The sequence below is a fragment of the Aedes albopictus genome, chromosome 1 (assembly GCF_035046485.1).
Source record: "Aedes albopictus strain Foshan chromosome 1, AalbF5, whole genome shotgun sequence".
NCBI lineage: Eukaryota > Metazoa > Arthropoda > Insecta > Diptera > Culicidae > Aedes > Aedes albopictus.
The window spans coordinates 187,931,267-187,952,282 of NC_085136.1; the positions used below are offsets into that span (position 1 = coordinate 187,931,267).

Below are 21,016 nucleotides of genomic sequence, written 5' to 3' on the forward strand. Positions count from 1 at the left end.
GCGATTACTTACAGAGCACTCATAGATATGATTACAGCTTGTTTTCTATAGGTGCGTTTTGCCCCAACCAATGGAGTGCATATTGCCCCAATCAATAGCAAAAAATAAAATAGTTTAAAACATATAATTTACGTAGATTACTGTTTAAGTTATTTTTCCTATGCTTAGCATTGCCCTCAATGAACTGAATAAACACAACAGCATTAGATGTTTGGTCGATTTTCACCATCAAATCATTCGACAAACGATCGGGAAAATTACATCAGAATCGTGCTTTTCAATTTTATTCATTTTTCTCACTAATTACGTAACGCAGATATGTAAAATTTTCCAGATGCTCATTTATTAAGATGTTCTATTAGACTGATAAGGTTTTAAAGCTCTAAAACCGATTATCCCTGAAAAACAAAGGGGGTGCGTTTTGCCTCGACAGTGCGTATTACCCCAGATGCCCCTACTCCTTGGAAATAGCCGACGACGGGCCATGCCACCACTGTTATTAGTGTTTCAGTGCGCATGTCTGCGCACCGCGATAGAGCTGTTGGTAAGAGAGAGAGGTTCATTGTTTGATCTTGCATTCAAATCTCTGTCTATTTTTGTCCTGCGACTGGCAAACATGAAATGGGGGAATGGGGAAACTGGCAATACGTAGAACCAGTAAAGCTTCTATCGTCCCTCACTGCAAGTGTTGTGATAGCCTCATTGGTAAAGGCGACTGAAAATTTACGATAGCAGGATTGGAGGTTCAAATCCCGCCCATGTTTGTAAGTTTTATAATGAAATCGAAATTTTTTTTATGTGACCTATTATTTTCTAAAAATAGAATAACACACTTAAAATCATTACCCAAAAATGAGTAAAAAAAGTTAGTTTTTACCCTAATTTTGCTTTCGGAATGTTATCAATAACTCTTTAATATCAAAATTTGTTATTGAAATATTTCCCAAATTAACTGTTATTAAGTTGTTATTGCCACTAACAAAACATGTTATTAAATTGATTTTTCAGGAACAATTTTTTGTTATGTGACTTGTTATTTTGCCGCTTATGACAGACAAGTTTATAACTCAATATGTGCATTCACGATTTTCAGCCAAATGCCGCACAAAGTGAATATTACTAACAATAGACAATGGACAACATACAGAACCCTCAGTGGGTAATTTTCGGTTTAACACTCCCAACTGGAGCGGCATTCGAACCCACACTCCGAGGCATACGACATGCACCTGAAGCCACATTCAATAGCGTTTCGTAGTTTATGAACAATCTCTGAAGGAGGAAAGAGTAATAGAACAGAGCGTGATTTAGAGCTAATAAGAATGCGAGAGTAAGAAAAAAAAAAGAAACAGAGAGAAATAGACTTTATCATGCTTTGAGATATCCGTAGTAAACCATGATGTCATCTGACAGTAATTTTTTATTATTTTTGAATAGTGTACCTATCTTTCATTGATTATGCATTGTATCTATTCAGACTAGGATACAAGGAGAGTACAAAAATTGTGCTGAAATAGAGCTTGCAAAAATGAACATATGTTGACACATTGAAGATTTGTTTGGATCTATGAACTTCCCATTTTTCATGAAATCATAAAAAGAAAATCGCGTTAAGTACTGTTCCTTTGAATTCCACTAAGAATTTGCATCCTTTGACACATACGTATTTCGACCTCAACTGTAAGGTCGTCTTCAGTGTCTTGTACTTGACTCGACTCAAGACAACTGTACTTGTCGAGTCAAGTACAAGACACTGAAGACGACCTTACAGTTGAGGTCGAAATACGTATCTGTCAAAGGATGCAAATTCTTAGTGGAATTCAAAGGAACAGTACTTAACGCGATTTCCTTTTTATTTACAGATATTCCCCTTACAAGCCCAGGTTAATCATCATCATGAAATCATGTTTATTTTATTGAAACTTGACTGTTGATAACAAATTTTAATGAAGATTTAAATTGTGGGACTAAGTGTCTCGCAGGTTAAGAATTGTGAAGAAACTTACATACATTTAATGCTTTTCTTGGGGGAATAATAAATCCTTAGAGTAAATTTTGGAAAACTTTTGAAGGGAATTTTTTACCGCAGCTTTGGAATTTTCTACAAAGTTCATTGGGTTGTCTATTAAAAAACGATGGAACTCATTGAGATTTCTGGTGGATCTTATGACATTTCTGAAGTAATCTCCGCATGATTTGTAAGTAGAATTCCAGTGTTAAATATATATCCAAAATACTTTTGAAGATAATGTTGTGGAAATTCTTCTTTCGCTAGCTGCTACTTTCTCGCCTTGAAGTTCTTCTTTTTCTTTGCCCGCTGCTCGTTTTTACCTTAAAATCCTGAAGGAATGCACGACACAATAATTCCCAATAGAATGCTTCTCCAGACAATTTCATAAAAAAAAAATCTAGAAATAATTGCAGGTTTATCTTAACTGAACTTGTAGAGATCTCCCAGATATCTTTCAAATATTTCTTAAGTACGTTACTGGCAAAGTCAGTATTACTAGAGGATTTCTTTTAAGAGTATCTTGCCCAATATCTGCAATTTGGAAGAGAATTCTGAGGAGATATTTTAGCAACGCCTCACGAAATTGAATTATAAAAAGTGTTGAGCTCTGTTGGGGTCTCCAGTTAGCCTAGTGGTTAAGGCTATGGATCGCCAATCCGGAGACGGCGGGTTCGATTCCCGTTCCGGTCGGGAAAATTTTCTCGACTCCCTGGGCATAGAGTATCATTGTACTTGCCTCACAATATACAAATTCATGCAATGGCAGGCAAAGAATGTTCTTCAATTAATAACTGTGGAAGTGCTCAAAGAACACTAAGTTGAAGCGAGGCAGGCCAAGTCCCAGTGCGGACGTCGAGCCATAAAGAAGAAGAAGAAGAAGCTCTGCCAGAAATGCAAATTCCATAATAAGGGACCCTGTGTAATTGAACCTTCAGTGGTTGTTCTGGCGGAAATGCAGTTTTCTTAACTAAACTGGGTTGAGAAATGTGAATAGTCGATTGGCAATAGGACCCTGAATTAGATCAATATTTTGAGAACTGTATTAATTTCTGGAGTAGGTATTTACAGTTTTAAATGTTTTCTAAAATTTATCAACATTTTGTGCAAACTATATACATAGAAATAAGTTTGAAGTCCCTTTGAGGCAACAAAACTCATGAACGGATGAACCGATCAGCATGTGTACGGTTCGATTTGTATTGACGGTGGCTGTATTAATATGTACTAAAAATGACAAGATAACAACTAAAATGTAGAAAGTATGTAAAAATACTGAAATTTTTATGAGCGGTGAATATATGACGAAGCCACATCTGGAATTTTCAAGAGCACTAATCTGAAGAACCCATTGCACAGTGGTCTACGAACCAGATTTACTAGGAAGGATGCATTCAACGCCTTTAAATGAGTTTTTAAGCAAATATGGTTTTCCACAAAGTTGTCTCTCATAATAAGGCCCTCTTTCCAATGTACATGAAAATTAGGGTGGTCAATGTTTTCAAAGAAATTGGAAACCATTTTTTTTTTTATTTGCAAGAATAACTGTATACATTCTTCGGGAAAATTTTAGATCTATCAATTTTGAGCAAGTTTGTTAAAGACAGTTTTTATGTAGCTTTAAAATGGACCGATCTAGAGATATTTTTCCGAATAAGCTTAGGGTGGTTCACGAAAAAACGGTTTTCTGGCGTTAACTTTTCAGTTTAAATTTTTCATCAAAGTCGTCCAAGAACCACTTATAGAGCATTTGAAGACGCGTCGTTTCGTGCGCTGAGAATGTTGCTACGTCATTCCGTTCAAAAGATATTGATGATTTTCTTGAAAAAATATGTACTTTTTAAGTATGTTTTACTTGAGTTACAAAAATAACACCCCTCCAATTTTTTTATATGTTTTAGAACAACATTTCTTCTTTTGAATGCGGGCAAAAGATATTTTTTTAATTTTGCCCCAATCGGTCATATCACCTTTTCAAAAAGTTAAGATTTTTTAGGGAAAACACCTGTAACTATTGAACCAAAAGAGATAAAGACCATTTCAGCGCACGAAACGACGCCTCTTCAAATGCTCTACATTTTTCTTCAAAGGGCGACTTTGAAGAAAAATCTAAACTAAAAAGTTAATGCCAGAAAACTGTTTTTTCTTGATCCTCCCTAAGCTTAGGGTAGGTAATCAAAAATTGAACCAAATTGCAGCTTTTCGAAGTAACGCAAATTTTGAGTGATTTTTTCTCCCACATGGAAATAATTTACTACGGCAAAATTTTATGTACCTACATGAAAGCCACGAGTATAAGCTTTCTGTTAAGTGGTAAAAAGTTTGTATTTGCACCGAATTTCATTGAAAAAATCGATTATTCGTCAATAAAGATTTTAATCTAAATTTGAACCATCGTAATCATAATTTGAACCAATTTTAATCTTAATTTGAACTACTGGCGGCAGCAGCTCGAGCATCTCCCACAACAGCCAATTTCGTGCTGAACAATAGAAAAACACATGGATCTGCTAATTCCCTTAACTATTTTTCATTAGGCAGTGGAATTTCAACTAAGAATGTTTTAAACTCTTCAGGAACTTGGAAACTAAATTTAGAATTTTTCATCCCCCAAGAGTAAACAAAACAACCACTAGCGCAGTCTGTTGGCCAACACTGGAAGCTCGCCCCCGTTTACTAGTTCAAATTTAGATTACAAATGGTTCAACTTAAGATAACATTCTCCAGGTAAGAATTACTGAAATTTTATAATTTTATGACAAATAATGCGGAATATTATTCAGTTGGTCGATTCTACGATAAATAAGCTTTCATTTGACGTGTTCACATATTGCGTGTGATGCAATGCATGAGCTGGGGGGGGTTAATGGGTGAAATCACAGTGATTTTTCAATTGCCTGTTTTCCATGACAAAAACGCTTTTTTCAATGCTTTTAAAGTCCATGTTATCAGGTTATATTACGGAAAGCTGTTTAACATCTTTTTCGGAACAATATTTGCCTAAAAAGTACGTCGTTTTAATGAATTTCGAAATGGTTCAAATTAAGATTACAATTTGACTAGTTCAAAGTTTGATTTCTTACCCTATTCAAAAAAATATCTGTAGATCGGTCAATTTTAAAGCTACATAAAAACTGTCTGCAGCAAACTTGCTCAAAATTGATTGATCTACAACTTTTCCGAAGAATGCATATAGTAATTCTTGCAAATAAAAAAGTTTGGTTCCCAATTTCTTTTACAATATGGACCACCCTAATTTTCATGTATATTGAAAGAGGGCTTTATTTTTAGAAACAACTTTGTAGAAGACCATATTAATATAAAAAATCATTTAAAGGCGCTGAATGCATCTTTCCTCGTAAATCTGTTTCGTGGACCTTTGTGCAATGTCGGTTCGCGTTGAAAAGTTGATCGATTGGTCACCACTAACGAATAACCAATTGATCAACTTTTCAGCACGAACCGATATTCAGTTCTTCCGATTTGTGCTCTTGAAACATCCAGGTGTGGCTTCGTCATATCTTCACCTGAAACACGATCGCAATAAAAGCAATCTAGAGTGCGTAAAGTTGTCAAACTACCAGAAGATTGGCAATACAAAGTTTTCCGAGACTGCTAGTTTGAAATATACAGGGGATGGCCAAAATGTTTGAGATAGGCAACTTTTTTTCTCCCACAAAAAAAAAAATCAACATGCTGTAACTTTTTATAGAGTGCATCGAAAAATCTCAAATTTAGACTGTTTGTCAACCTATTATATGTGCATCATTGGTACAAATTTGAGCTCGATTGATTAATATTTCGCAAAGTTAGAACCGTTCGGGTAAAACATAGGTACTTTTTAAGGTGAAACATCAAGAAATCCCATTGCAGTTTTTCATACAACCTTTGGAGGCACAAATCTGACGAACAAAGCATCAAACCAAGCCGCACTTGTTTATCCTGGCTTTGCTCACTTGCTAAAAGAGGCAGCTTTTGCAAATCGAGCGCATTTGTTTACGAATTTTTAAGGTTGGTGCTCTTGAAAACGTGAGTAGGGGTCCAAGTCGGCCATTGTGGCAGCCATATTTGTATTCTCTGAAGTTTCTCCTTAAACGTTGAAAAAAGTTATCATGGATTGACACTTTTTGGATTTTTCTCGAAAAAATGTATTGTTTTACATCAATGTCAATAAATTTTAGTGTTGATATCCAAAGATATTCCACTTCTGTTCTCAAGTTATCTCTAATCAGATATATTATAGCCTATTTAGATTGAAGGAAGAACACATTTAGTAATTTTTGTGTGGTATTGTAAATTTGACTTATTTTCCCCTATATGGGTAAAAAATTCAATCCGGTAAAACTTAATTTGCCATGAGAAAATATTACATTTTATAACGTCGTATTAAGTATCAATATATTGTTGATAAACGTTAAAAAATTCATTCAATTCGGTTCACTGGTTTTCGAGATATGACAGTTCAGAAATTAGTTGTCTGAATAATAGTGTTTTACCCGAACGGTTCTAACTTCGCGAAAAATTAATCAATCGAGCCCAAATTTGTACCAATGATGCACATATAGTGTGCGCTTCAAATTAGACAATCTTTTTAAATGTGGAAAATCATCGTTTTCCACGCTTTTCATTCGAATATTTTTTGCATTCTTGGGCTTGTTTGGCTCAGTTTTTCGTCTAGTTTTCTTGCATCGAAAGGAACTTCACTTATGTAATGAAATAGTGTGAGGGCGTTATGCCCCGGGGGTGCGTATTACCCCAGGTTACCCTATTTTGGATTATTGAAATCTTTAAGAATTGTTATCCTCATATGAAAATCATGTGCATATAAAGATGACCAAAACTCAGTATTTCTAAAGAAATTTCCAACCTTTCGTCCGCTCTTCGTATGGGGTTTTCCTATATCTGATACATTACTTGTCACACATTTGAGAACCACCCTCTCCTCTCTAAGCGTGACGTATTTTATGTATGCCTCCTTAGGCAAGCTTTCGAATCTATTTTTTCAATATCTTCAATACATTTTAATGTGTAACACAAATACTTGCACATTATTTACTTCTAAAATTGACTAAATGAATGTTGCCTAATTGCAAACAATTTCCTCATAAATAAATAAATACAAGCAGTAAACTGCATGTGACGTGAACACTGTTGAACAGTGTGGATGATTATTTTCAAAATTATGATCACCATTCTCAACGATTTATTTCGCAAAATTTCCACTTTCACCATATTCCATGTACGATCCAGGTTTCCACCAATACTGCCCCAATAAAACTTTTTTTATCTTCATTTTTTTTTATTCGCAGGTGTCAGTGCAAACCAACCGCAATCAGCGTCATCCGCCACCAAGAAAAACTCATCGCGTCGCAACGCTTGGGGTAACCTGTCGTACGCTGATTTAATTACACAAGCAATTAGTTCAGCAGGTGATAACCGACTAACGCTCAGCCAGATCTATGAATGGATGGTGCAGAATGTGCCATATTTTAAAGATAAGGGTGACTCCAACAGCAGCGCAGGATGGAAGGTTAGTGTCACAGGTTTTTTTTTGCGATATATGTATGTATTGCTTTTCTTATAAATCGAAGTGTATGGAAAGGTTATAATCTCACCAAAATCACAAACGTTCGGCTGCTGAGCGTTCCTGTCTGATACGAATAACGTGATTCCGTGCATGATAACGCACGCATTCAGATATTCACATAGGGTAGAAGCATTAGTTTTGGCCAAATGGTTGGCCAAAGTAAAAATCAAAGTTGAGAATATGGTCAAAACTGACGCCGGGCTTTTATTTTGGCCAGAGCAACGTGTTGTGCATAAATCAAGTATTTGCTTGATTTCTGATTTTTTCTTACAAAATATACATTGAAACCTTTTATTTAACACATTGGTAGTTTTCATAGAACTGGTAATTCTTTTTTTTTTTGAAAATAAATTCCCTTCGACTGGCTAGAACCAGCGCTCGCACCCTAATTAGGCTGGAAATTCCCGGAATTCTTCTGTGATGTTCCCAACGGCCTAAATGGATGCCATCTTTGGATTCCAGGATGTTAAGCCTAACGGAAGAAAAGCCGTCCCACCATTACGTGAATCGATCAGAGTTTTGAAGTTTGCGTTTGCGATGTCAGTACAGCTAAAAGTGAATAAAAAAGAAAGTTTACTTGGTCAACTAGCTGTCCTGATATGGGTATGAGTGGGGATATCATCGACGAGTGAAAATCATGCTTCATGGATGGGGGAGAGATGATGAAGACATGATGCGTTTACCTACATGCAAGCTTGGCTGCTGGACATTGAGCAGACGACGATGGCGATGGTTGATGCCAGCAGCCAATGTAATCGATATTTTTTTTTTCCATTCGGAAACCAGTTTCTTGATTGCATTTCACTGTAATCGTTCTGGTCCTTCTGGTGGTTGGCTGACTTGTTTTATTTTTAGCTCCAACACTCGGTAACGTTATAATCTTGTATGCAATTTGTGCTCATTTGCGGATCGGCTTTTTATCGGAGCTTTAAATATTTTTGGAAGAAGGGTATGCTGTGGCGATGATGTGGCATAGATCGCAGGCTGCCGGTTTTAGGCTTAATGTGATAGGTGAATTATATTTTGGTATGAAGTTGAGATAAAGGTAAATGGTATTTCTATAATTCTTTCATCCCCAATGAAGATTAAATATAGTGTTGATATGTTGATATGTTGATTGTATAGACATTCAACATATCAATCAACATATAAATAGGAATTGCGTATAAATTTGGGAGTAAGTACAGACATAGGAAAAAAATACAATTTACTGCTATGATGGGAGGACATCACTCGTGAAACAGCACAATGCAATGGAATATTTATAGACATACATTTCCATGAGCACAGTTCTTATAATCATTGTTATCGCAAGACCTGTACACGTAGGGATTTAAACTTCGGTACTGATTAGCTATTTCAAACAAAGGCACGACATATTTGTAACGCTTGGAGTACTAAATCTCAACAGGAAATTATTCTTAGAAACAGTCTCATTATACCAACGTCAAAGCATTCTGTGCAAAGCAAAATAGTCTCTCCTGACAAACGACATGACCGGTGTTCAGCGCTTCTGAGTTCTTGCCACGAGCAGTTCCAAACGATGCAGCAATCCACCCAGCTCATTGCTACTGCTGCTGTTGCGTATATTCATGATGGTGATGATGATGATGCTCAATCAACGTAAATCGTCATCTATCGGTCGGTCGGTCGGCCGGTCGGTCGGGGTTCAACCCATAGGGCTCACTATCACGAACCCGCGCTGATAATGGGCACACGTTCCGTTTCGCGTGATGGGAAGCTAGTTGATGAAATTTATTTTCGATACGTATTTTGCTGTCCGCAATTTACACTCAATTGTGCGCGCATTTTTTCTGCATTCAATTAAACGTGCTCACCTGTCAATGAGCTGCTACCAGCTAGTTGTTCGCGACTCGCCTCGTGTGAACCCGTCCGTACGGGGTTACATCGGAACAGCATGTAGTTTTTAGCTTTTTTGCCGCTGATTCTCATACTTGTTCGCATGGTTGTTATAAATATTATATTCTGATTTTTATAATAATCTGATTATTCGAAAATCAACTATTTTAATGTATTGATTCTGGGCGTTTCATGCGTTCTGCTAGACAGTGGTGTGCCTAGTGGAGAAACAGGGGCATTATCACAACTGTTTGTGATATTCTCTTATAATAGAATTATTTTATAAAGAAGATTCATTACATTTACATCGTAACTGTTCATTATATAAATGGACAATGGCTATACATCCAAGATGCGTTGTTCAATTTTATAAGTCTTGGTTTGTCTTTGGTTCAACATATAAACAGAGAGGCAGCATAATGGTGAGTCGACAACCTGGAGCATCTAACATAGCTCTGGTCCTCACAAGTTCATACCTTATGCTTCCACGGGTAAAACGATGACAAAGACAAAGTATAGCCTGGGCACTTTTTTTTTTAATTTTTATTAACGTGTATTTAAACATAAAGCTAAATCTACACTCAGCCTGGGCACTGTTGTTCTCTGACTTCAGCTAGGTTGAGGAGGTGCGTGCCGAGCGTCTGTTCACCAAGGATGTGCGGCTCAGACTGCATTTGTCTCGGCTGTATAAGAAGCACTGTATCGCGTCAGCTATACCTGAGGTGGCAACCCCACTAACATGATGTAGGCAGTGCGATCTCGGTGAGGTAGCCTGCAGAAGTAACGAAAAATGAAGATAAGAAAAAAAAATGCGATCTATACTCTCGGGAACCGACCTAGCATCGAAATAAGGACTAGATACTCGATCGTGGAACGTCAGGACCAGTGCTAAAAATGTCATTTCGACATATCTAAATTCAACCACATCCAGCTCATTCTTGAAGCTCAACCTGAGAATATGGTATATTAAAAACTTGTGCGGCTAGACCAGCTCTGCAAGATAGTCTCAAAAAAACCGAGCTTATTTCGAATATTTGAAATAAATGTCACTGACTACCTTAGAAAAAATGCCAATGATATTCATGGTGAATATCAATTGGCATTTTTCGAAGATGTTCCGTGACATTTACCTTGAACATTAAAAGAAAGAGCGGACTTTCTTGTAGAGCTGGTCCAGTCGCACAAGTTTTTCATATACCATATTCTCAGGTTGAGCTTCTAAAATGAGCTGGTTGTGGCCGAATTTAGATATGTCGATATGACATTTTCAGCACTGGACAGAACTCCTATCGTATTAGAACGAGTGAGGCTTTTGGCTCATGGAATGCAGAAGTTGGTATGTGTGTGGCTGCTATCCCGAGCAAAGTCTGACAGCAAATTGAAAACAAATTTTGATGTTGTGATCTTACAAATTATGATAACTCAGGTTGTTGTCGTTTTGGTCGTTTTAACGGTTAAAACATCAAAAATGAGAGCAGAAAAATGTTCCCGTAACAGCAAGCTGAAAACAATTCCTGCTATCAGTGATAGCAAATTGATAACTGTTTTTGCTATCAGTACGAAAAAATGGAAAAATCGTTAAATATAGGGATTTTTCGATTGATATCAAATCCTAAATGCCATAAGATAACTACACTAATGGTATATTCCTGAAGTTATTATACAAGATTGCCTAAAAGTTATGAAATAACTTAAAAACTTAATTTTAAAAATAGTTTGAAGTGACAGCAAAACGAAATCTAAGTTTGAAATCAAATTTAGTCAAGACCAACTGATATCAAAATGTGATATCAATTTGCCATTGAATACAAATCGAGTTTTCGATTTGCTATCATTTTGTTGTCAGACTCTGCTCGGGATTCGAGGAGCACGGTGGCCCACATCTGGTGTACGTGAATTCATAGCGTCACCAAAACATCATTCAAATATAATATTTACCATAGCGGCAGCGACGAGGCAGTGTTTGGAATTTAATCGCGAATTACTAAATGGTCTCCCAAGCAGCACCTGCAACATCATCCAAAATTGACTTTCTATTCTTCGGTCTAATTGACTTGCACTGAAAACACATGCAACTTCCATCTTGTCAACTAAGTTGCATTTAAACTCCGAATTACGTAAAGTTTCAGCTTTGTTTCATAGAAATCACCAAATGCCTCGTGTTTGACATCGATTCGTGGAGGTGGAGCTTGCATATTTCTCACAAGTGATAAAACAGTCAGCTTGCATTTAATGTGCTATGTTACAGTCATGCAACATCTAACTCTGGTTTGTTTGTTCAGATTATGTTCCAAATGCGTTGCGAAAAACTTGCGCGTCTTTTCATTTTGACAGTTCTCCAACTTGTGACAAAGAAGGTGCAATGAAGTAACAAGTCACTTTAGTAGCTTTTATGGTGTGTTGAGCAGCATTTGGTGTAGCATGTAAGGTGAGTAGTTAATACTCCTGGTGTCCATGGTTCGAGTCTGGACAAAATCTTTTTTCCATTTTTTATCATTTCCTCTAACTCAAGTTGCATAACGATTCAGAATCTGCGCTTTTTGGGTTTCAAAGAAGAAGCAATTGTGTTCTATCGTCTATAATACGGACAGTCAATAAATTGCACTAAGGTTGCTGTTACTGGCTTTGAAACAAGTCGTGTTGCTTGGGCTAGAGTCAGCTTATTCTACACTCGGTGAATGAAGTGAAGCGACGTTGTCGGAAACGCTGCCCGAAATCGGGAACTCTGTTATTTTCCCATACTAGCGGCAAGCGTCACCAACGGCACCGCGGCCTGTTGAGCAAAGGTGGTTCCTACCTTTGTATAAAAGTGTAAGAATGTATTGGTGTGAGTATGAAGGTTTACCACCTTCATCCGTAGTGGCGCTGCTAACAGTGACTCCCGATTTTCAGTAGTGCTGCAAGTCTTCTTGATAAAGTGGTCTTCGCCGAAATGCTACACATTCTTTTCCCAGGTTTGATACGAGAGCGCAATCAAGAGAGGCTCGGCGACACTAATGAAAGCGAAGCATACCGCTGAAATACTTTGCCGTTGGCTGCTCGTTAGATGGACTGTCTCGATGGTTGGATGTTCACTGGTTGGGGCAAAACCTAACTAAAAAGCACTGTCAATCAGGGATGGAAAATGATGAAAGATTGCAGCTGAGCAGACACAAACCACAAAAAACATACTCGCGAACAACAGGGGCCCGAGAATACTCGCACTTCTTTATTCGTGAGTAAACGAAGCTACAAGCACTAGCATGTGATTCGCGAAGCTTCGTGAGTTTTTTTGCATTTTGACGAAAAACGCATTTTAACGACTGGCAGTGCTGCTTTTCAGGAACAATGAAGCTTAAAGCATTAGTTTATGTTGGATAATCACTAGATTTGCTATTATAACCACAATAAAATGAACTTCCCGCACGTCCACTATTTCTTCACGAATAAAAACTCATGAGTGTTTCTGTTTTTGTTTTGCTTCTTACTCACGAAGCAGGCGGGTGCGAATAAACTCACACACTGTTTACTCTCGGAATCGTGAGTAAACCTTGTGTTGGCTTTACCCTCGCAAATTGCTTCATGATGAGAGTAATTCCACCACTGCTGTCAATGTCAAAATGAGTTTGACGTCTGACCGCCGTTGCATCGCATCTCTTATATACAGGACGCTTGTGCAAGTCTGCGAGTGTTTCGTGACGTAGGTATTTCTCGTCACTTGCGTGTGTCTAGAGCATTTTGATCAGTTGTCAGTTGCCGCAACGAACGAACACAATTCGTTAATCGGGGCGCAGTCGTGATTCAACCAGCGAATCCAGGCTGTATTGCCATAACTCTTTATTTTTATGGCATTGCGATCTGCAATACAATTGAATTAAAATGTACGTAACGTTTTTAGAGCGAAAATGCGCTAAATAATGATAAAAATAACGTATATTCTCAGATGTTCCAAGACAACGATGAGAGATTATCAGAAAGTGTTGGCCGCTAATTGCTGCAGCGTATGTATATCGGAGTATTTTCTTCGCTTTCCTGCGTGAACCATGCGACTCGACGAGAGAAAATAGGCGCGCCTGGTAATGGGGCACGTTCGGTGTAGTACTAGATTTGTAGTAATGAGCTGAATTTTTGTATGGTGAGAAGGTCAATTCTCCGTTTCTGCAATGAAATGGTGCAAAAAGCGTGGGTATTATGATTCCTTGTCTAATTTGATGCTGCTTGAGCAAAACTTTGGATATCTATGTTGTTTATGTTGCAAGAAATGGAGAAAACATCAACACTGTTGCCCAAAGTTTTGCTCAAACAGCATCAAATTAGGCAAGTAATCATAATACCCACGCTTTTTGCATCATTTCATTGCAGAAATTGAGAATTGACCTTCTCACCATACTAAAATTCAGCTCATTACTACAAATCTAGTACTTCACCGATCTGTCCTATTGAAACAGAACCAACAGATGAACGAAAAACGGTTGAGTTGTTCATTTATCACTTCGGCTTCCAAATAGGGTCTGGGACCATTTGGGCAGGAGCACCTATTTTGGACACTTGCTGCTGTAGCTCAGTCAATTTTCAGCCAATAGAGCTAATTTTTGGAATACGAAAAGAAACGCACAGTATCTAATCATGTACAAAATTTCATATCAATTGGTTTGAAATTGACTGAGTAATAACAGCAAGTGCCCAAAATAGGTGCTCCTGCCCAAATGGTCCCAGACCCTACTATTAACAAATTACCAAATCACAAAAACTATTACCAAATACTAAATCGAGTGATCGGGAAAAAAAATTAAACGAGTAATCAGGTAGAAGTCGATTATCGAGCGGATCTGCGTATTGTGGATTCGAGGCAAATTCTTTAACTACAGCTTGATTATTGTATTTGCGCCGACCAACGACAAAACCGATGACGCGCTTTAAGAATGTCTTGACATTTTCTGTCTATTTGCACGCAAGGATATCGGCAAGCACACCTGGAGACACCTAAACGGCGATTTTCGGTTACCACAGCTTGTAACCAAATCGACCATGTTCTGGTGATGGCCGACACTTCTCGGACGTCATTGATGTTAGAACTTTTAGAGGTCCCAACTTCGATTCAGGTCAAAATATCGTAGTTACCCAAGCAACACACATGGTTACAAAACAGACATGGCAGCGCATGTGACTTCTGTGCAACCCTTACATGCGCTGCCGTGATTGTTTTGTAACCATGTGTGTTGTTTGGGTAGTAAGATTCAGATTCGAGTCCTGTTATCGATGCCAGATATGTTATGATACCTGAAAAACAATGGATGTTGGTTGAAACGCATCGACTGTCGGTTCTAGAATCCAACGCGGTTGATATGTATCAGGACTCGAATCTTATTAACTATGAGGTTTTGACCTTAATCGATGTTGGAACCTCTAAAAGTTCAGTGATAAGTGAGATCAACGAGCACGATGATCTCAACACTTTGTTGGAGTTTATCCGCGGAGCAATTAGTACGGTAGCGAGGGAGGAGGTGCTCAAAAATGATCTAGGATCGGATAGTTCGACGAGGAGTTCTAGACGGTAACGGATGAATGCTGCCAAAAGCCGGATGATGATGTCGAGGACCTGGCAGAACAGAGATCAATGTAGGGAAGCAAGAGTATGTAGCTGAGAACCCGAATCCTTGTCCCGACAGATAAAATGGTGGCTGGCAGGTGGAGAGAGTACTTCGAGGTATTGTTTAACGGTGGGAATAGAAGAGCGACAGTCAGAATTTTGAGATTTTTTTAGATGTTTTGGGATAAATTAGTGACGATTTGATGAAAAATTGGCAGTTTTCGAGCCCTTTGACAAGCGAGGGGTTCATCAGTTTAACCCAACTGAAATGATTTCCATCCTTTTTCAACTCTAGCGAATGAGCACGAAAAATTAAATATCCCAGACCCAATGCAAATGGCGGCCTGGTTTCAGTGAAAATTATCCATTTCTAGAACACTAAATGAATTCTAAACTTACACCATTCAAGAAATCGTCGTTGGGAGTGAGGATGGGCCAAAAAATGATACATAACAAAGGCAATACAATTCGGAAAACTGCTTTATTGGTAGATATAATCTTCTATGTGGTAATGGCAGTTTAGCAAGAAAGTACCACATATGTTTTTTTACTAAGCTACAAATGTTTGAAAATTGACCCAATCTTGCCCCTTATAGGGTGTGAGAATGGGCAAAAGTATTCGAAGTCGCTTATCTAAGAAGATGTGCAATTTCTATTGATCATAGCCAATAAACTTAGGGTGCCTGTATCGATCATGGCACTACCGATCAAAAACGATCGACGATTTTGACTATTCTTGGTTGCTCCTCCGTGATTGATTTGAACTGGTATGAATTGCACTGAGATCCAACTGAATAAGGGGCTGGGACACTCCACTTATTCTCGAAGTGCAATTTAAGCAGCTCTTACATTTTTGGATCAATACCGGCGCCTGCCAAGTCCTTATAGTCAGCTGGGGAGGGAAAGGTATTTTAGAGTACTGGTTGTTGCTACTAGAGGCCGAGAGCACCACGCGTCCCCACAACTCGCACGGACTGGGAAAGGATGAGAAATCTGGGAGTCACCATTGGTTCAGTGATGCGATCCATGGATAGTCTTCGTATAGTGATAGATTGTGTGGAGAATACTATGAAGGTCAAGCGGCTCAGTCCGCTTTGGTTGCATAACTTGTAGGCGTTATATACACTGCAACGATTATGGCACTACCTAAGAAAAACTTTTTCTTCAAAAATATGAAGAAGACCAATATGTCAAATAATAGTTTAGTTTCCATACTTCCCAGGAAAAATGTAGAAACGAAGTCAAAATTACTATAAGTAGGGTAGAAGCATCAGTTTTGGCCAGTCGGGTGTTTTGGCCATAGTGCATTATTCAGCTTTTTGCGCTCTAAATTAGAATAAATTTATATTTTACTACTAGATACTAATAGGGTATTGGTTCCCTTATTAAGTATGTGGCTTCCATTTTCATCCTACAAAAAAAAAAACAAAGGATTGAAGCGCTGTTTGTTTCGTTTCTTATTTTTGTATTTTTGTTAGAAGTGAGCACGCGTGAAACCAAAAAGAACGGAATCAATCGGTGCCGTAACCGCTTGTTTTCGAATAGGATGAATTTGGGAACGTGAGATTACTTATGGCACTCATACTTTTTAATAAAGCTGTGAAAACCATAGAATATGATAAAAAAAAATGCAAAAAAAATCCGTAAAATTAGCTCTCATTTGTCTATTTTGACAAGGGTGCTTCTAATTTGGCAACTCCCATACGAAATACACGTGATTGGCCTTTTGGGTATTTTTACCCAAGAAACAGAACTAGCTGAATAAGAGTTTCTTAAGCTAAAGTTCGCTTAAGAGTGGTATGTTCCTCTCTTGTACAGCCAAAATGTTTGTTGGGTTAAAAATAAAAGTTGAGAATATGGCCAAAACTTACGCAGTGTCACTTTTAATGGAAAAATCTTTTATGTTGTTTTTTGTATTTTTCCTACAAAATATGGATTTAAAACTTTCATTTGACGTAACGGTAACTTTCAAAGGATTATTGGTTATTTTTATAAAAAAAATGATTTCTCTTAGACTGGCATCGCTGCACGTACACTATTTATTACAGCGTGTGGCAATGATGCGAACCCTGTACCAGTTATAGACTTATTTGTTTGATTTTGGTTCCACTTATCACTATTTGCATGTATTCCTTATGGGAACAGTCATAGAGAAATAAGGTGTAAGGGAGTCGAAGTTTTAAGGAATATAATTTATCTTGTACCGGCTTTTCGAACTCTCTAAGCAGAATACCCTCTTCCTTACCTTTTAATTCCGCCCTAATATTATTGTACGTTGTATTACCATTTATAGCCACCATTAGTGATCCAGAATTAAAGTTTCTACCTCCGTAAGAGAGAGAGGAAGTGTAAATTTTTTATAAAAGGGGGAGGGATGGAATACTTTTGTATAAAAACATGATATTTTTAGTGTAATGCATAAGAAATTTTGGACTAAACCCTCCGGTATAAATTCTTACATAAATGATGGTTGACATCTATATTGGCATAGTCAATATGTAGCATTTAAAAGACTGTAGTCTTAAGCTATCGGAGAATAAATAAATAAATAAATAAATAAAAATCAATTCATCTTGAGATCGAGGATTGTTCAAATACTATGGAACACAGGATTTTTCATTTTTAAACCTTCTCACAAAAATGTTTTTAAAAGAACTTTTTTGAAAATTTTGTGTGAACCGTAGTTCTGCGGTTTTTCTCCTTTAGTGATATGTATTTTATGAATGACTCCTTTATGGAACTTTTAATTAAGACAAGTCGAGATCAATTCTCAGTAAGTAATCTTGTATGTCTTCCTATTTTTAATTTCACATGCAATCGCTTTCCGACGTAGTGCCAAGTTGCCAGCTATATCCCGGTATTTTCTGGATCCTACTTCTCTCCTTTTTTTGCGTCATATTTGTTTTATTTAAAAAAAATGCGAGAAAATGGACTGAAATTACGCAATTTAACTTATTTTGTGAGCCTACGATATTACAGTGCACTAAAAATCATTTGATGATTAGAGGAGCTGTCCAAACGCATGAGTTTGTTGTTACGAATGCTCTCGTGTACGGAATGCATGAACACACTCGCTTGATACATGAGTGAAACATTATTTAAAAACTCGTCTCTATGGTACGGTAAACATTGTACAACACAAACGATAACAAGTGATATGCTTCATTATCAAAAACAAAAATAAATTGACAGCCAGCAATTTTTGTTGTATAAACTACGTTATACCTTTAGCTTTGCGGTAAGGTACTTGTGTCAATCATTACAAAGGAGATTTTTTAGAGTGATTCACTAGTCGCTTCATCATCCAAGTTTAACCACATATTTTACAAAAAAACTGTTTATTAGCTAAAAATCTCATTCTGCAATATGTCGTGTAAAAATAAATCATCTTTGAAATAATATAACATTTTCAATAGCAATTTACGGAATTTGATGATACATGTTTAATTTTGTTTTTCACCGTTTTACCCAACCTCCTCTGTCTGGGAAATCGACGGAACATCCTTTTTCTTAAATAAATTAGTTTTGTTTATGTAATCTGGTATCTGGTATGCATTTTTTAGAAATGACGAATGTATGTTTATTTGAAGATCAAAAAGTCTTGAAAAACTAATAATAGACAGATGATAAGATCAAAAACTCTCGAAAAAGTAAGATGCAGATGATTATAGATAACGTTTGGCGAACTATTCTTCATCCCTTCTTGGCAGAACCACTCACGCCTATTAGTGTCCAGTGAACACGTGCTGCCCACCAAGCGAGCAATATACGGAAGGGAACCCATTTGATTGGGATGCATATTTCGTGCACAATTGCAATCTCCTACTCGTGCGGAGCACAGCCTATAAACAGCCGGGAGTACATCTGCTTATACCGCTCAGTGCGTGTGTGTCATGATACGGCCTTCAGAGGGCGTCAAAAATGCATATGCATATGGAACACATTTTACCGCACGTCCAGAATTGAACTGCTGCTCTCTGCCGGACAACCGAGTTCGGGGTGATCAAATTTATGAAAATAACGAATCGCATATTGTGCATACAAATACACTTATTTGAATAAAATCTATTTCTCGGATGGAGGTGAAAATTATTTTATTAAAATTTAAATTATGCCAATACAATCTAAAATGGATCCTTATTAGGTTCCGTGATGGATGAAGCCCCGGTTTAGGAATTGATTCCTGAAGTTGTGGTTCGAAGCATCATCAGCTGGTCGACGTTGTCGTGCAGCAAGTGGGTAGAAGTGATGATTGTTAGCGATGGTTTTTGCATACGTAGATTTGCTAAACTGGTGCATTCGATTTGTGAGGCACTTTTACGCGCTTGTGCTTTATGGACGACAATTCTTATCGGCCACAAACGATGAGTCTGGATAATGGTATAAAACATCTTTTCAACAAGGTCCGGATTGGACAGAATGCGACTCAAAGGGCAGCCACACCGCAGTTGAATTGCGCTATTAGTTTGCCTTATTAAATGAATGCGTACGTTTGATTTGAAGCACATTAATAGCTTATAGTCTAGGCCGTATAGGTAGTTTAGTGACTTGACCCGAGAAAGCAGATTCATACGATGGACAACGGCTTAGGATTCGTAGACCGGAAGTTCTGGGTCCAGTAACTAGTTTTATATATTCTTTTTTTATATTTATGTTTACACCTAGAGCAACAATCACAAACGGTTGAATAGCTCGTTTCTTTTCAAACTTCATAGGACACATAAGACGTAATACTGCATATGTATAAACATACACAATCACATACACGCCCAACAATCGCCATCCTGCGAATCTGTGGGGTAATAACCTTATCTTCACAATAATATTATTACATCTATCTTTCAAACTAAATTGCATGAAGTTCTCATTTTTCTCCCCTGTAAAATATATGGAAAAGTTTTCGCCAATAGAATGTTTTGCAATATTTTGCAAATAAATGTAGAGCATAAAACCCTACTGAGTTTGCATCTTATAACACATACGTATTTCGACCTCAACTGTAAGGCCGTTCCAAGTGTCTTTTACTTCATTCGGTCGGGAATTTAAATGTCTTCCCTCCTCTCCTCTTCTTGGCGTAACGTCCTCACTGGGACAAAGCCTGCTTCTCAGCTTAGTGTTCTATGAGCACTTCCACAGTTTTTAACTGAGAGCTTCCTCTGCCAATGACCATTTTGCATGTGTATATCGTGTGGCAGGCACGAAGATACTCTATGCCCAAGGAAGTCAAGGAAATTTCCTTTACGATAAGATCCTGGACCGACCGGGAATCGAACCCGTCACCCTCAGCATGGTCATGCTGAATACCCCCTCGCCTATATGGGCCCTTCCCGTCTTCCCGTCAACATAAAAAAAAATAAAATAAAATAAAGGACCTATTGTTGAATGTTATAAAACACAATGGACTTTAACTCTCAATTTTCAAACTTTTTCCCAATACGCTACAAACATTTTACACCATCAAATCCTGTAAACCTATAATTATCAATCACGTAGTCGGACTTTCATTTTGCCAAAAAATCTTTTAGAATACAACGGATCGCATCCATGAAGAAGAAAAACTGCTCCAAAAACGGCCATCAATTCATTTGAACGACCGTTTTCGGGTTTCGACACACGTAACCATTACTTTTTTTTCGTACCATCGTACCTGCCCCCAACCAGCCCACGTGGTTCAGCCGATGCTGTCCGAATACGTTGGCGCAAAGCCATCCGTCGAACGGCGAGGAAATTGTCCGAGCCGGTCGATTTTCTCGGTTCGCTGCTGACCACATGGAACACAGAGGAAGCTTTTCCACGAACTGCCCACACGATAGTTTGTCCGTCTCGGTACGGGATTGTAGGTATATTCCTCGTGAACGTCACCATCGGCCACGGTACGACGATGGCAGCGAATACGATGACGACGACGCTGGTGCGGCCTTCGCTTTCGATGTCGGTGGTGACCAAACGTCTATCTATGCTGCGCTTAATACGCGTTCCAGCAACAACGGAA

General features: G+C 37.9%; 1 protein-coding gene across 7 annotated transcripts in view; it reads left to right on the forward strand.

The window, feature by feature from the left end:
- The window catches only part of LOC109419224 (forkhead box protein O), a 223,204-nt gene that overhangs the window by 43,199 nt on the left and 158,989 nt on the right, over positions 1 to 21,016 (forward strand). For 6 of the 7 annotated variants that reach the window (XM_062846016.1, XM_062846017.1, XM_062846018.1 and 3 more), the window contains exon 3: positions 7,318 to 7,538. In XM_062846016.1, coding sequence (XP_062702000.1) covers positions 7,318 to 7,538 — 221 coding nt within the window. Of the gene's footprint in view, positions 1 to 7,317; positions 7,539 to 21,016 lie in introns of those variants that run through there. The other variant, XM_062846022.1, reaches the window with a different exon arrangement.